At 36.4% G+C, this 17,601-nt stretch overlaps 2 protein-coding genes across 9 annotated transcripts in view; one reads left to right on the top strand and one right to left on the bottom strand.

Annotated features, from left to right (window-relative positions):
* The window catches only part of Tbcd (tubulin folding cofactor D), a 45,822-nt gene extending 42,131 nt beyond the window's left edge, over positions 1 to 3,691 (top strand). For 6 of the 7 annotated variants that reach the window (XM_045765104.2, XM_045765103.2, XM_069311127.1 and 3 more), the window contains one exon: positions 4 to 956. In XM_045765104.2, the coding sequence (XP_045621060.2) occupies positions 4 to 68 (65 nt within the window). In that variant the 3' untranslated portion in view covers positions 69 to 956. Of the gene's footprint in view, positions 1 to 3; positions 957 to 3,550 lie in introns of those variants that run through there. The other variant, XM_045765105.2, reaches the window with a different exon arrangement.
* On the bottom strand, positions 1,105 to 16,649 carry LOC123772122 (sugar transporter SWEET1). Of its 2 annotated transcripts, none has more exons than XM_045765118.2 (7): positions 15,788 to 16,649; positions 15,499 to 15,633; positions 14,206 to 14,375; positions 13,105 to 13,180; positions 11,035 to 11,158; positions 10,215 to 10,499; positions 1,105 to 3,749 (listed from the first exon to the last, which is right to left on the bottom strand). In XM_045765118.2, the coding sequence occupies exons 3-7, from the start codon at positions 14,367 to 14,369 to the stop codon at positions 3,718 to 3,720; spliced, it is 681 nt and encodes a 226-aa protein (XP_045621074.1). In that variant the 5' UTR covers positions 14,370 to 14,375; positions 15,499 to 15,633; positions 15,788 to 16,649; the 3' UTR covers positions 1,105 to 3,717. The 2 variants fall into 2 exon arrangements, with proteins under 2 accessions (XP_045621074.1, XP_045621073.1); XM_045765117.2 differs by lacking the exon at positions 1,105 to 3,749 and adding an exon at positions 4,031 to 6,987 and having other exon boundaries at positions 15,788 to 16,644.
* Positions 16,650 to 17,601: the final 952 nt, after the last annotated feature.

Raw genomic sequence — 17,601 nt, 5'->3', positions numbered from 1 at the left:
CAGTTTCTGCAAATGAAATTAACGAAGGAAACAATAAAATATTTGACAGACTGTTCAAGGATGTGTGAAGGGAAACCTAGACTTATAAGAGCACAGTAAAGTATTTAACTCGTCGAACCTTAAGTGGCAATCGCTTCTCAAAAACCTTTGTTTCTTTGGAGAAGGTGTGAGTATACTCGGATTTCTAACTTGGGTGTCTTTTATACCCATGGGGCGATTTTATGACTGAATAGTCATAGACCTGGATAATATTCCTGTAAATATGAATCAGCCAATCACATACAGTTTGGGATCCAGGAGATCCCGAAACCTGGCACCTGGAGATCGTTGCCAATTTGCAGTGTGCTGGCAGAAGGAAAATTCATACACAAGTAGAAAGACCATTTCAAATTGTTTTTCTTGGATTTTGTTCTAACAAAATGACTGAGTGAAATTAAAAAGATAGTAAATGAGAAGAGTACTTCAGATCTGCAATAATATTGGAGTCAAAGGGTAAGTACAGGATTAAGGCGCATGGTAGTCTGTAGAAAAACTTTCTCAAGTCGTGATACAGGTGATCATGAAAAACATACACTGAACTAAAGTTTTATGGATATTTACTCTGCTATTGTAACTTAAGGCTGAGAACGACGGTATAAAAGATGGAATTAATTATCAAATACATCTAGGATTTATTACTGTTCAGTAAATTGCCCAGTGTCAGAGGATCTGTCAACATAGTTTCAGAAAAGCTCAGTGGCTGGCTGATAATGGTGAGGTATGCATCTTGATGTAGCACTATTAAATAGCTGCACAGTTTACAGGTTAAGTGAGACTAAATGTTAAGGAAAATGTGAAATGGTAATTGACTTGTGACATGAAATACATTAAAGAGCTGACAAAGAAGTGAGGTACAGCAGTAGTAGTTATCTATATGAAAGGGGATTGTCAAAGAATGTACAGCTGACTTTCAAAATAATGCACAAATTATACCATTCAACATAGCACATCAATTTCTCCCCAGCTTTCTGGGGAGAAATTGAAATCAAAATCCCTTTGCAGGGTATCATCGCAATACCCTGCAAAGGGATTTTGTTAAGGATCTTGTTGGAAAAATAGAATGCATTCAAGGATGAAGAATTTTATTACACACAATTGGAATAATGTACAGCATTTAGGTAACTATAATAAATAATGGTTTAATTTATACAGGAAAATGTTTAAGGTGATATGATTATACTGAATGAAACCCAGATGAAAACTGGTCATGTTTTCTTATTGAAAATAAATGACTGTCCCACATATCAAACCAAACTGTTACATTGGTTTCATATTTATTTATTATTATTTTTTAAACTAGCTAAAATTACTACAGGTACAGTAGTTTAAGAGGTATGATCCAAAATCCATTCTGAAGGAAGTTCTAAAAATCACCGCCATCCAAAACATTAAGACCAGATTCGGCAAAGAATTCAAACCTCCATTCGACATAAGAGCCCTAGATGGCAAAGTTGGGTACTTTTGTGGGTCGTGTGCTTCTGTTAGCTCCACTGAACCACTATGTGAGTGGTTCAGCCTTCGTTATGGCCTTTTGCATTCATTGTCCCTGCCTGTCTCCAGTCACGGGTCCAGTTGTCATACAGAAAATTGGCAGTCAGAGGTTTGTGAACTCTTCCAGTCTCTCTGATGATCTTCCACCACCTTTGAGATTCCTATAGTTTTATTCCTCACCTGGCTTTTCTCAGTGATGTCTTAAGATTAACTTCATTGCATCTTATAAAATGGCACTGCAACTGCTTCTACTAGGTATTGTCTCGATATCTCATCTCTACAGTTTCTTAAACTAGAGTGTGCATTTCTTCCACCTCCATCCTTATAATACACTCTTGGAACCCCACCTTATTACTCTGTTAAGTTTTCATGTCTTTTTCACTTTGAGGTGTTAGTCATTCGAGGCTCTGACTTTAGAGATTGTTACTGTTGGCCTATTGGCTATTGATGGGCATCATGGTCTGCCTTCACCTTAACCCACTTCTTCCTGGCAAAAAATGAGATTCCTTCCTTCTGGTGGGGCTATATTCTTGTGTAAGGCTTGGTTAGTGTAGCCATCTGTCCATCACATCATGTGCCTGCTCTCTGCTGGCATCTTCAGGCATTTCAGCATTTGCTGTGCTCTTCCTCAAACTGCAGACCATGCGTTCTTATTTTAAGGCTTGTCTGCCTGTCTTGAGTAACATGGAATATGTGAAGCTCAGTCAACAAAGGCTCTATTTATGTGACACTGCTATGCTCAAGGCATTCTTCTCCATCCCTGTATATCCTGATAACTGTACCATGGGATTTTGGAGGACAAACCATAGTTTTGCCTAGTTTCATGTACCCCTACACTATAGGTTTTTATCTTCAGTATGTGTTGTGTCAAGACGTTTCTCCTCGTCATCATAGGGTCAGGCCCTAAATATCTCCAATGTTGTGGTTCTCATCACTATATCTTCCAAGCCCTTCTGTGGCTCAAGTAACTTTTCTGTCTTACTGTTTACATTTCTTGTCTTTTTGTGTGCTTGTGGTGATGCTTGCATAAGGGAGCAACTAAGTAGCCTATGTTTAAAAAGAGTCCATTGTGTAGAGGAAATTCTCCTGAGCTATTCACTTGGTTTCTCCCATACCCTCCCTTCCTCCCTTGAAGTGAATGACACAAAGTTAGCTCCAATAGCTAGGTGACTGTTTATGCTACCAGTGCTGCTACCTGGTGTTGGGTGGTGGCCATCTAGTTAGTGGTCGTTAGCAGCAGCAGAGCAGTGTTTGGCAGTCTTTATGATTTTGAGTATTGCATAGAGTAATTTCATTCAGGGCTAGATTGAACATTTTTCAGTGTATCTCCTACTTTGATCCAGTGGGGGCATTTAAAAAAGACCTCGGGTGCCTTGTGTGATGGGAAGTTGCGCTGACCCAGGCTGGGGTGTGCAATGTCCCAGGAGGAAAGTGGGATTTTATCAGAAATAAGCATTTTATCTTCAATGCCTTATTTTGTATAACAAAATAAAATAAGTATTTAAATACAATAAATATACTAGAGGTGTCCAAAAACACTAGTGAGACCTCGTGAACTTTTAAAAACTAATGTCATTGTCATACAAACCCGCATATCTTTGAATGTTGACCACAAATTACTTTAATGGATTTATACCTAACCTAACCTAACCTAACCTAGGTACCTAAATGGAACCTAACCTGGCTTTGCACCCTGGAGAGGCCACTCCAGATCGACAACCAGAACGCAACGCCATAGTCTCTTATGACTGATGTATGCCTACTATATATTTACTATTTAGGTTCAGATCACAGATTCGATAGACGACTATGTTTTTCTAATTACGGGCACAAGATATATGTGTTTGTATATGTATACATATGTTATTAATTATATAAATAAATAAAACTGTGCAAGCTTAAATTATAAATGCAAAATATTAATTGTATGGAGTGCCAGTACAGTAAATTCATTTTTTAAAGTACCAGGAAGCATACTTGGTATTTTACCAAAATCTGTTTTTTCTTCTTAATATCATAGATCACTACACATACTTCACTCTTGGTCATGGTGTTATAGCAAACTGACAAGTTGATGCTGGATATTGCCATGTCTGAGAAAGTGTGAGCATTGAGCTACAAGACACAAAAACATCTCCCAGGGAGGTTGCCTGACCTTTGGCCAGATGTCAGAATATGCTGGGAATCTTACATTATTCTTGCTTCTCCCATGAGCTCACCTGGAAAGTCAGCAAGTGTTAGCCACAATAAACATGAAGGTAAGTATCAGTGAATGATCTATCAACACTGGGGATTTAGCAAAGTGTAAGTCTGTGAATGACAAAAATTAAATTTGTATGTAAAGTATGCTTTAGGTTTAAAAAAAAAAAAAATTAAAAGATGATTCTACATAAAAATATATCTTTGAGGACTTCTCCAAGATATAAAATAATTGTATGTACCTTGCGGCTGTTGTAACAACACACACACAACATGCATGGTTTCAAAATGAGCAGTCAACTGGTGGTAACACAGTTTATTCTCTCTGTTGCCATCTACATGGTGCATGAAATCGGTATTTAATTGAAACAAAAGTACCAGTACGTAAAAGAATACTATAAAACCAGCGTTGAATGTAATGAAACGCCATTTTCTGGGCAAGACGCGGAGGCTCCGGGGAAGGCCTCCGAGGCTCCCCCCAGAAAGATTTAGGATTCATTGCTTTAAAGTATATTTTGCATATTGTAATTATGAAAGTGATACAAAGCAAACTTTAACCAATTTTTGATTATGTTTACATGAAATTGCATTGTTATTTTACACAGATTTTGCTTTACCATACAGCATGAACATGTGAAACCTAATTAAGCATTAGAAATCCTATACCAAAAATATCTATAATCACGTATTTTGTTAATTAATGCTTTTTATGTTGGCTAAAGTATACTGCATCACTAAACAAAAATACTAGAAAGTAATTCATACAAAGATCAGCAAAAGAAAACCAACAAATAGGTGTCTTAACCACACGGTACTTTCAAGTTAACAGTCAGCTTGGTGTGAGTGAAAAAATTTGAAATTTTTTTGAGTGTGCATACACATGAATATGCATGAATGTGTGCGAATCTGTGTGTGTATTTTTGTACTGTCATTTGTTAACAAAGTGGAACCAACCTGTGCACACACAAACCTGAGAAAAATTATATCAGGAACCTGAAAATTTTAGAATACTGTACATCTGATAATAAAGATGAATGTTGACCAAACCACACACTAGAAATTGAAGAGACGACAACATTTCAGTCCGTCCTGGTCCATTATCAAGTCGATGGTCCAGGACGGACCGAAATGTCGTCGTCTCTTCAATTTCTAGTGTGATTTTGTCAACATTTATCAGCTACGTTATTATGATGCTTCATCTGCATAAAGATGTATTTTTATTTACAAAGAACTCTTCCTGGGTATATAGTACTGTAGTGTTAAACTTTTCAAACACTAATGTTGTTATACTGCATAGCAATTTCTCAAGAAATGCCTTGCTTTGTACATAATAAAATCTTGTACCCTTAAAAGAATGCTAAAAAAAAAAATAGTATTCCAACTTGGAAGATTCTGACCATTGCCCTATGTTGCAAGGGGGTAACTTGTACAGACAACAGCCCTTCCAGACTACACTCAATCCCTAGTGTATATAAAATTTAAGGCATTAAAATTCTCCAGGTATATTGAAGTGCTATAGTATTCAAAATAAGTGACCCATCAATGATATTCAAACCAAAACACATGCAAACGGACACAATTATTTGTTATTTATGTTGATTTAGGCTTTGAGCCAGGTACAGGAATAGTCTAGTTATTCAGTGCCAAGCTATCCCAAAACTACTGAAATCAGTTAGGTTTTGCAACGTTGCATATATTGCTGCTGTTGTTAGCATTACCCCGGGAGCACCATGAGTAGGTAACAATGGCTGTGCTCCTCCCATAGTATACTTATGCATTTTTGGAATTATTCTACTCCCTAAGTCTAGCCTGGGGCAAGGTTTGACTTATAACTTGGTCCAGCAGATTTGCTTGGAATAGCTCACATGCCCATATTCGTTACAAACCCGCTGTTCTGGCACTTCCTGCATGAACTTGTCTAACCGTTTACTTAACATGTCCAATTTTGTTGTGTTTAGTGGTTAGCACTTTCATTCATTGAGTCGCAAGTAAAAATTATTAGGTTTGAACACTGGGTAGGGTGGAATGATAAGGCATGATCTAATAATTTTTGTACCTAGCAGTAATTGGGGACCTGGATGCAAAACAATTGGCAGACAGTGTTCTATGGAAAACATGATGCTGAATAATCCAACTGGTTCTCATACTTAGCCTAAGCCCTGAATAACACCCTTATTCTCTTCAAGAATACTTTTGGTTGCATAAAAATTAACGAAGTAGAAAAACCATGTCCACTTTTGTCTTAATTGTACGCAATTAGAATGAAAAATATTTTATTCTTTCCTTCTTGTTGCCAATCTATTAATACAGTATAGTACACATAACCCCAAGGTTACTAAAGTTGATTTTTTTTTATAATTAGCACTTTTTTGTGCAAGATGTTATATTAAATGTGATGTTTAATATTGATCTGCATTGCATTTATGGGGCTTGATGGCTGAGTGGACAGTGCTCAGGGTTCATAGTCCTAAGGGTCCGGGTTCGATCCCCGGTGGAAGGCGGAAACAAATGAGCAGAGTTTCTTTTACCCTGATACCTAGCAGTAAATAGGTACCTGGGAGTTAAACAGCTGCTAGGTTGCTTCCTGGGGATGTGTGCGTGAAAATTAGAATTAAGGACTTGCCCAAAATGCTATGCATATTAGTGGCTATACAAGAATGTAAGAACTCTTGTATACAGTATATATATTAATAATAATAAAAAAATTACTTCTGTCAAAATCAAGTGAGTAACCATTTTCAGAATTGTTGACCAAACCACACACTAGAAAGTGAAGGGACGATGACGTTTTGGTCCATCCTGGACCATTCTCAAGTCGACTTGAGAATGGTCCAGGATGGACCGCAATGTCGTCGTCCCTTCACTTTCTAGTGTGTGGTTTGGTCAACATATTTCAGCCACGTTATTGTGACTCCTCGTCTGCATTTTCATCAGATGATTTAAATATAGTAAAAGTAGTGTACTGTTCTGCCAATAAAATATAAAATAAATAAATCTAAATGATTATATATGAAGATATATATGATATATGAAATGATTATATATATATATACATATATATATAAATAATAATAAATAATATAGGCTGTTTACAATAGTGAAATGTTTTTTTGGGTGATTTTTCAATTGACAGAAGGATGCCTAATGTCAGATTTTGTCTTAAAACAGCATCGCACTTGTTACTTTACTATGCTTCAATAGTCTCACTTGCAAGTTTTTGAATTTCACCATTTCTTCCATCAACCTGATACATCAAACCTGGAAATTAAGAACTTTTTCATTTCTTTTCACGTCACTCAATATCATGAGGTTGGTAATTGAAATTTTATTTATCAAGAGTTTAAACTAGAATTTAACCAGAATACACAAGTTTAAGGATAGGAAGAAGGTTGCATACAAGTGAAACACAAGATAGTGCAGTTAATACTAATAGTTAATACCTGTGTAGAGCTCAATTCGAAATATTTATAATTTATGTTAGTTAGGAAATATTAGATCATATTACTCTTCAGCTCTCTTAGCGAAGGAATAATTATGGCAGCGTTAAATTTTTCTACACTGAAAACTAAAATATGAAAACGGATGTTCTAATGTATGGTACTTTACACTTCAATATATACAAAAGCTAGGAAATTCTTCATTTTCCATAAACTTTAAAAAAAGTGAATTACCCATTATTAGTGCCAAGTCTCAGGCTGCGTACTATTTCCTTTTCATATAAAGAAAAAGTTTAAACATTTTTAGTTTTCGTTTCATATTTTAGCATATTTTATTTATCCTCATTGCTGTACTCTTACGTAAAGCAAACTGTTATGGAACCTTGTGGCCTTTTGAACCCAATTTGGCATTCATGAGTTAAATGGAAGGTTTGCATACCACACAGACACATTAGGATATTCATATCGTTATCCCATCATATTAGGATAACGATAAGATGTTTGTTTTCCTATTTATTTGGCAATTCAGTGTTCAGTATAATTTTATATTTAATAATTAAAGGGTACATCAGCAAAGTCCTACAAATTGTATGTAAGCCAAAAGCTCCCCCCAGCCCCACTCTCCATAGCTCATTTGGATATTCCGTATCACCTTGCCTGATATTCCCAGAACATTATTAGCTAATACCTTTTCAGGATACCCAATTACTGCTGGTTGAACAAAGGTAAGAAATTCAGGAATGGTACATAGTGTATGCATCATTGAACATTATTGCATACGCTATGCAGGAATGGTACATGGCATATGTACCAAATTAATCTTTGAACACGCTGTTCAAAGATTAATTGTAGCATGTATGAGTGTTGAATCCTCATCCTTCCTGTTTCAATAATATAGTTTCCATATTTTCAAAAAGTTTATTACAAACAGGTTTTGACAGTATGGGAAAATGTTTATTTGCAGTGGTTGGATTGATCTTTATTAAGGAAAACAAATGGACCCCAATTTGTCTGCATACTGTTGTTTTCATTAAATTTGTACTGACTCGACATATATTGTGAATGGAATGTGCAGTAAGCCACCTATACTAACTCGTACTACCATATTGGCATGAACAAATCCACAAGGGCCGTGACGAGGATTCTAACCTGCGTCCGGGAGCATCCCAGACACTGCCATAATCGACTGAGCTACAACAGGGTTAAGGATGCTCCCGGACGCAGGTTCGAATTTTCGTCACGGCCCTTGTGGATTTGTTCATTTGATGCATCACGTTAGTGTGATCTCTGTGTGTGACCATATTGGCATCTTATCAGCTTTGGAAATGTTTCACTTGCAATCAATATATTTGACAGGCACATTTAGTTTACCTTTGTATTGGGATTCTAAACTGTCAGTAGGTAAATAATCATCTCCAAATTTCACTTCACATGCAGACTAAGTTTTTAAATATTACTGTTGATGTAGCTTCACTTTTTCTACTCCTAAGTAGAAAAAGTGAAGCTACTTCAGACATCACAACTTTTTAGGGTAAAGAATTTTAATCTTGTCATATCTAATATCCATTGCAGCATTTTGGATGTGTGTTGGTCAGGTTGGTTCCCAAGCAATATGCAGTATAACATAGGAATTGTGTACACTGTCATTGACTGAATGGAATGTTAAAGTTTACAAATATTTTTATAGATTTATATGCACATTCCATACAATTTGTACACTCTGAGAACAGGCTAAGCAAACGATGACACCTGTATCTATGCAAAACCTAAACTAGAGCAAGTACTATACATGGAATTCTTTGGTAAAAAAATTTACAAGAGTTCTTTGAATATTTTGCAAGATCTGAAGGTATCCAAAAACCTAGAATCATTTTATACAAGATTATATTACCAAGGAAAGGGAGCTCCAAGACAGAATAAGGCACATAAAATGCAGAAAAATCATGAAAATTTCCTCCGAGTCTATAACGAAGATAAATTAAACTGAAAAATAATAATGGGAGAATAAAAAATTCAGATGGCGTACATAATTAAGAGTAAGGAAAGAAGGGTCTCTCACCAAGAGCACCGAACACTATACAGTATGACTGTGACCAATATAACTAAGCCACATTGGCTATAGTTGGAATGTGACCAGCAAAACCAGAACATCCACTTGATTGCAGTATGAATATACGTAATTGTAGCCATATACGAGTATATATTTCAGAGAACACTTATGAGTGTAAGGCCTATCTAAAATAGACCAAGTACATTACAGTATGACTGACTAATATAAGTATGCCTCATCGACTAGTCAGAGTGTGACCAACAAAAAACCAGAACACAATTTGATTGTACAGTACTGTACTGTATATGGCTAAAATTTTAGGCATACTGCAATGTATGCATGACTTACAAAATGGCTATAAATGAGCCTACATATATAAATGTAGGTAAACACACACCCACAAATATGGCCTCTATCTAAAAGTGGCCGAGGGGAAAATACATACTGTACTGTACATTTAATTCATAACGGAGTTTAGAGAACTTGTTTGAAAATCATGGCGTAAACATAACTGTAAATTTCAAGTAGATGACTGATAAAACTCCAGACCCAGTTATGCTACTTCTAGCAAGATCAAAACTAACACTGTATATAAAAATATAAAATATGAATGAGAACTTACATCCCAAACATATATATATATATATGTGCAAGAGATTGATTTTGTATAATATTTTAACTAAGTACTGACTATCTTTAATAAGAATATTACTGAAGGTTCTAAATACAAAGTACCCCCCAAAATTTTTTTTTTATTGGAGTCTAAACGCCAATGGACGAGGTACAGTACATCTTATTCTCATGAGTAAGGACCTATTTGTGCAATTTATTCCATACCATACATGGAACATTACAAAATAATATCTTAAAAGAGCAAGATCGCACAAGCTTATTATATATCTGAACCCGCTTATTCTAATTTTAATATACGATAAGCGACTTATATAAGAATTAAGTAAAAGGGGCCTGAGCAGAAGAGCAAGCTTGAGACTAGTTACCTTTTCCCTTGCTTGGATACACAATGAAGAGAAGCAGTTGTAAACCTGCAAGGATACACCCAATCATATTTGGATACTGGACAAAGTTATTTTGAATAATAATTCCGTATAGCCACCAAAGTCCGGCCATGACGAAGGTTGCAAAGATGAGTGGGAATGGCAGCATCTCTGTGCTCTGGGTGTGGAAGACATCCTTCAGTGATATCAGAGGAGATGCACAAAAGATGATACTTGCAGCACAACACATCAAGCCAACATGGTACTTGATCACCTCTGCATTTGTGCCTGGAAACATAAAATAAATGTTTCAATAAATATGCAGACAGTATTCATATCCACAGTACAAACTTTTGTTACTAAATTAAGAAATGGTAAAGTGCATCACCAGATCAGGTGGACAATGTTGAAATTAAAAAATTGTATCATTAGTGGAAATCTTGAACTGGGAATTTAATGTATTAAATGTTCATAATAACTAAAATTAAATCATTAGCATTTATAATGGAAATGTTAGTTTTAAGAAAATAGAAAAATAAGAAAATTTTATTCTTCAACTTAATCTTGTTAGACCCCATTCAGACTATGCAGTTCAATATACTGTATCTAGATATAGCAGGGCATAAGCCTAAAGTGTACTGTATGTATAAACCGGCTGCATGTCCCCCAACATAATGAATTATTATTACTTGACAAAACTAAATTTAGCAAAAATTTATATGGTGTCCCTTCAGAGTCCTATAATATATAAAATTATGGTACGGTATATTGTAGTACTGTAATATATTTAGAAAGGAAATTACTTAACTGAAAATAAATTTACCTGAGAAGAACACATAATACTGTACAATGAAAATAGCAGAGAAGAACAGCAACATTTGCCTCCTTGTGGCATGCCACGACACCGGAAGAATACAGTATTTCACATAGATGAACAGGTAACTTGCCTGCAAAACACAAAATTTCATAATTGGTAAGTTTGTTCTATAATATTTGGGTTTCAAAAATATTATGCAGAAAAAGTAGTCATATATGCAAGAACACCAATTTATAGATGCAGTACAACACACAATCATACTTGTCGTGGTCTCGCTTCATTTAGTTTAGCAGAAATATTTGTAGTCTTCAGTGGTTTTGGGGCACTTTTGTACTTTCTCTTGAAGTACATTTCTATCATCTACCACTGTGCACACATTTGTGATCATCTGCTTGTAGTCAGTGTATTAGGAGCTATGTTCAAGGAATACAATTTTCTTTTATCAATGTTTTCAAGCATTCAGTGACTTGAGCACATACATACACTGCCTTTTGAAGCTCATTCAACCCATTACCATCTTATTTGTGAAGCATTTGTCCCCTGTGGCCTTTCTGCACTGCTTTTTTTCAGTAACTGGAACTCGTGGCATCTTGCTATTACAATTACCTGTACTGCTTTAACAAAATTGTTATCCTTTCATACACAGTGTATCTGCATGCAATGCACCAGAGTACTCAACAAGCTTGTTTTTTTTTTAAATTATGTGTATGTGTGTAATTACCAAAGTAATTACCTACACCTGGATGGGTTCTGGGAGTTGTTCTACTCCCCAAGCCTGGCCTGGAGCCCAGCTATCACCTATTATCACTAACAAATGACACTGTTGGTCTATCATTTGAGAATGACAGTAGTTTAAGGGTTATTATATCATGACAAATAAATACTGTAACAATAAATGATAAACAATATTAAGAAATAAGAATTAATGTCCAGTCAAGATAAAAGCAGGACTTCGCTCCACAGCCATGAAGCAGAATCTGACCAATATGCAAAGGACGATGAATCCGATCTGGACACAATCACGGTTTCCTAGTAGGTACCAAAGCAAGTCCTGATAAGTACCATCCAAAGGAAGATGAGACAACAAACTCATATGGAGGATGGTAAATCCAGGTTACAAACACACATTATGGTTTATGTTGGCACTGCCGAGCATTAAAAATATCAGATAACAATTAGCATCATCAGAATGTGAAGCAAAGTGCTGCATTTAACACAACTCAGTATTACAGTATTAAAATAAATGTTAAGATACTCAGTTTCTGATAGCATTTGCTGCAAATTGTGAAAACTATAAACTTCACTAATATGCATTCTTAGGAGAAATCATAAACCTACCTTATACATTCTCATCTCTGCAGCAGAGGAGAAAAAATTGTCTTAAAACATTTAAACAAAAAAATTTAGTTACAAACAGGCATTAACTCTAAAGATAAAGGTCACCGATTACTATTTCTCGTGCATTACATCATAGTTTACACATATTAAGGTTCAGTGAATTTGGTAATCCACAAATGTCTTAAAAAATTCTCATATTTAAACCAAGGAAACCAAGATAAATTTTCTTGAAGCACTTCTTTAGGTTCCCAACACATTTGCAACTCCTTGGAGTTTTGGTCCAGACCAAGTGTTCATGCTGGACACAACACATTGGGTTTCACTGTTACCTTCGTATGAGAGTGAACCATTGGTTCACTCTCCCCTTCGAGAGGGGAGGAAAGGGAGGGAGACCCAAGTGCAGCTGGGTACCCACTAGTTATGAAATATGCGGCTCTCTCTCCAAGGTTCCTCTACTCCTCTCTGTTACTTGTCTACCTGTTCATCTGACCTGCATATTGTCTACCTGTTCATCTGACCTGCATATTGTCTACCTGTTCATCTGACCTGCATATTGTCTACCTGTTCATCTGACCTGCATATTGTAACCTAAACTGCCTGCTGACATGTTTTTGTTAGTGACAGTTAATAGGCTCTAGACACTTTAGCTTGTCACACAATTCCCCTCCCCACATATCAAACAAATTACCAAAGATGCACTACACATTAAAATTGAAGCAACAAAATGTCAAATCGTACCTGCAGGAGAAGGCCCACTGTATTAGTCACACTGATCGATACATCACCCAGCAGCAGACCGTATGTAAGCCACGTGCTGTAAAAAATTACATGAATACTGTAATGGACTGGATCAACACCTTTAATTCATACACCATTCCCATGGGAAAGAAGGTCAGGTACAGAGAGTTACTGAAACTGCCCAGAAAGGACATCTCGTTGCACTGAATGCTCGATTTCTGGGCTGGCTCTTGGTAGCTCCACCAGTGCAAACTCCCAATGGTGTCTCAGATTAGGATACCATCTTTAGGCTGAAAGTGATTAGTAAAGAAACAAAGAGGTTGACCTATGGATTGAGAAGGCCGAAACATGGGGCTCGGAGAAAGAGGAACTCTGTGACTGGAAAGGCACCCCAAGAACCAAACCGGCCCAGCCAGAGAATAGAACATCAGAGATAAACAGGAGCCAACATCAGGTTAAACTGCCAGAAACCCTGAGCCAGAATATTAGCCATAGATATACAGTACTGTATTAGCAATGAAGGTAGCAATAACAGTATACTTGCACAAAGAGGAAATAGAATCTCATGTACAGTATAGGTACATAATTTCATACAAATTTAGTTTCCTTAATTCCATCTTTTCTTTGTTATCAAGATACATAGATTACTTTGCTTCATTTAATGTTCAGTAGGCATGAGCAAGTCCAGTTTTGTTTTTCTCTGTTGTGCCAGAGCCAATGTACAAGAGTGTTACTGAGGGCTGCCCAACAATGTTCACTTCTGCCATTTATCAGTGTCAATCCTATGAGTGTTTTCTCAGGGATCTGAAGAAAGGGTAAAAGGGAAGAAGGGATTTACTCAATAAATTGGCACCTACCCAAACATTACAGCCATTAGCCTTGTTTACATCACATATTAACTCTGAAGTAGCATTGCAAACACTGGTTGAATAATTAAACATGTACACTTATCAAGTTTTTTTTAAGTACAGTACTGTACAATACATCACCAGTGCAGAATACAAGGCAATTATTATTTTCTTTACATTTGATATTATCCTTAATTCTAGGTAAATTTACATTGATCATGCTCATTCAAGTTTAAAAATTTATGTTATTTACCTCGCACAAAAAACTCCTCCAATGAAGGGGAATCCCGAAATATTTCCAGTTGATGATTGTTTGATGATCTTGCGACAGATGTCAGTTCCACTTAAAAATTGGATAATAGTAACTATAGTTGCAACTGTTGCAACCAGATCCTTGTAATCTGATAATGCCATCATTAATGTCTGTTGGAAAATAAAGAGGAAAAGAAAGTCAGGTACAAAATATATAACATTACATAATTATTTTAATGAGGACTTTAAGAATGGATGAAAATAGCCTTTCTATATACAGTATAGGATTAAATATAACTATTTTGCAGATAAAAATAATCACAAATATCCATCCTAGATTCATTAAATATGCTATTTATAACAAAAAATAAACTTTATGGCAAAAGTCGCCGGTATCTGATCATTTAATTAAGGTTACAATATTGGTGTTCAATTTGCATTTAAAAATAATATTAGCAGACGATGAGTCACGATAACGCAGCTGAAGAAATGATGATCAAACCACATCTCAGAAGATGGAGAAGAGACAACATTTCAGTCCATCCTGGACCATTATCAAGTCGTGTGAAAGGAGAGTCTTCTATCCCACAATTTGATAATGGTCCAGGACGGACAGAAACGTTGTCACTTTTGCATCTTTTGAGGTGTGGTTTGGTCGTGGTGGGTATGTGGGCCTGCGGGCCGCTCCAAGCAACAGCCTGGTGGACTAAACTTTCACAAGTCGAGCCTGGCCTCGAGCCGGGCTTGGGCAGTAGAAGAACTCCCAGAACCCCATCAAGCAGGTATCAAGCAGGTATCATCATCATAATATTAGTAAATATACTGTACCATGTACTGTACAGTCAGGTTCATTCTCAACTCACAAGCAAGAAGTCTGGGTTCGAATCCCAGGCAGAACAAAAATGGTCAGATGTGTTTCCCATCACCTAATGTGTCTGTTCACCTAGCAGTAAATAGATATCCAGGAATTAGTCAGCTTGTGAGATTGCATCCTGGGGGAGGAAGTCAGTAATTCGACCTTGGGGGTTCCTTTCATATAAACCTAACATATAAATATACACTGGCTGCCTGTACCCCCGATACAATGAATTACATGTATAAAACTGTACGGTGACTGCAAACTAACATATACCATATGTGAATATTGCTGGTATATAAAGTCCCATCGCTACTAACAACATTACTTATAATACTATAGTATTCACACAGGGTATATGTTAGCTTGCAGTCATCGTATAGTTTTATACACAGTAATTCATTGTGAATCAAGCAAGAAAAAATATCAGGAACTCACCGTTCACAGCAAGTTATACGGGAGACACCGAGTGAAGCAGAGCAGTGTGAGGGAGTGCCAGCACACCTGCACCCAGGTGTCAGGCCACGTGTGCAGTACACAACACCTGTCAGCCCAGGACACAGCAACCAACACCTGTCAGCCCAAGACACAGCAACTAGTATTAAGTTATAGTCTTAGTTTCCTGCCCGAAACGCTTTGTGTAATAGTGGCTCTAGGCATTGTATATACCAGCTCTATCTATAAATCCATCAACTTTTGTATCCTACCTTGTATGTATGTACCTTACCTGAATAAATATTTATTTATTTATATAACCATGTTGTTGTGTTGATTTAGGGGCGACGACGATCGTGGTTATATAACCATCAGCTGTCAGGCCACGAGTACACACACGGACGTCAACAAACGATGGCGACTCACCTGTGATTGACAAAATGTCAACGGGGTCACAAAATGTAATATCAACACATTTTGTCTTGTCTGGGACAGGAAGCCTGTGTCTATCTATAGATCTATATTGTGACGAGATTCTGTAATAGAGCAGTGGCTATTCTGGCTGGTGTTGTGCCAATCGCACATTAATAAGACAAAACTAACAGAACAAACTGCTTGTGCCCTCTATGGTATGAGACTTGTGGGTAAAAACCAGAGAATGAAAACTTCTAACATTTAATATAACAAAAATGACTTTCCTAACGTAATATACTAACAGATTAGTATAGTTTCAACACTTAGGTAATTACGCAGGTAATTACAGTTGAGAGGCGAGCTGGAAGAGCAGAGCACAACCCCCGCAAGCACAATTAGGTGAATACAGGTAATTTCAGAGTACTCAACCACGGATATAAGTCATTTCGTACACAAAACCTTACGCCAACGGATTTTGAAAACTATCTAACTTAACCCAACCTAAACTAAATTAACTCCAAACCAACCTAATCTAACTTAACCCAAACCAACCTAACCTAACCTAACTATACATATGGTTTTAACAACAAAAAAACGAACTACATCGAATCGTCTCCTGTACGAAGACATACCCCCCCTCGGGTACCAACCAGTGTTTCCAGATTGGGCTACAAATAGCGAATTGGGCTACTTTTGAGAGCCCCGCGCTCCCAAACTTTTTATTTCGCTACTTGCTACTTTTTGGGCTAATTTAAAAGCAAAATGTGCTAATTTGGGCTATTAATGTCAAGAATGTACAATTGCGAGTTACATGAAAGTAACTAAGCTATAAATGTTTGTAATTAATAATAATTGTATATATTATTTATACTAAATAATATTATTTAATAAATTCCAATTCAATGCAGAGTTTTCTTCCAAGCACAGAAACTTGTAAATATAAATACAAGATAATAGATAGATCGATAAATAAATAGACAACTTTCAAATATTGCACCAAGTAATGGCGAGAGGAAAAAACTAGACAGTATACATTACATTTGAAATTAATAATGGATGAATGGTAATAAATTGGTGTATGTTTGTATGTAAACCAGACAGAGTCCATTTAATGGCAGAATTTAGCCATTTTGTGTAAAGCTTTTATATCCTATTATTAATTATAACAGTAATTGAAAAAAGTCATATTTTGTATATACAAGAGATGAAACAGCGAGCCATGAGCTAGAGCGATGTGCTGATCGAGTCCATAAGGAGGCGGAGCTTCCAGGAATACCTTCCTGTGATTGGCTGTTGCGGGGAATACCAACACTCTTTTATGAATAAAATTTAAACTAAGAAATAGGTCCTTGTGCACAACAACAAGGTTGTTGTGAAAAAGAACAATAATTTCTCTTTTGCACCTGACAGAAATCTCCATCTAACTGAATAATTTACTCGAATAAGAGGGCAGAGCAGCGTATCATTATTTGTGTGAGGCAACTCCCACTGATGACGTCACAAGTCAGGTAGCCAGCCCATGTTTCTGTAACACCCGTTACATCCTGCAGTATTTAATTATCACTATATTAATACTTTTAAATACTTAACATTTCACTTTTTAGATAGATTAAAGTTGAAGCAGAATGTCATAAGCAAGGATGGTGTGCTGAATAAATATGATTTATTAAGTGGATGGAGCCTTTAGCTGAT

This window comes from Procambarus clarkii, chromosome 69, assembly GCF_040958095.1.
Source record: "Procambarus clarkii isolate CNS0578487 chromosome 69, FALCON_Pclarkii_2.0, whole genome shotgun sequence".
In the NCBI taxonomy this organism is placed as follows: domain Eukaryota; kingdom Metazoa; phylum Arthropoda; class Malacostraca; order Decapoda; family Cambaridae; genus Procambarus; species Procambarus clarkii.
The sequence above is the reverse complement of the archived record's forward strand: the minus strand, read 5'-3'. Positions and strand labels throughout refer to the sequence as shown.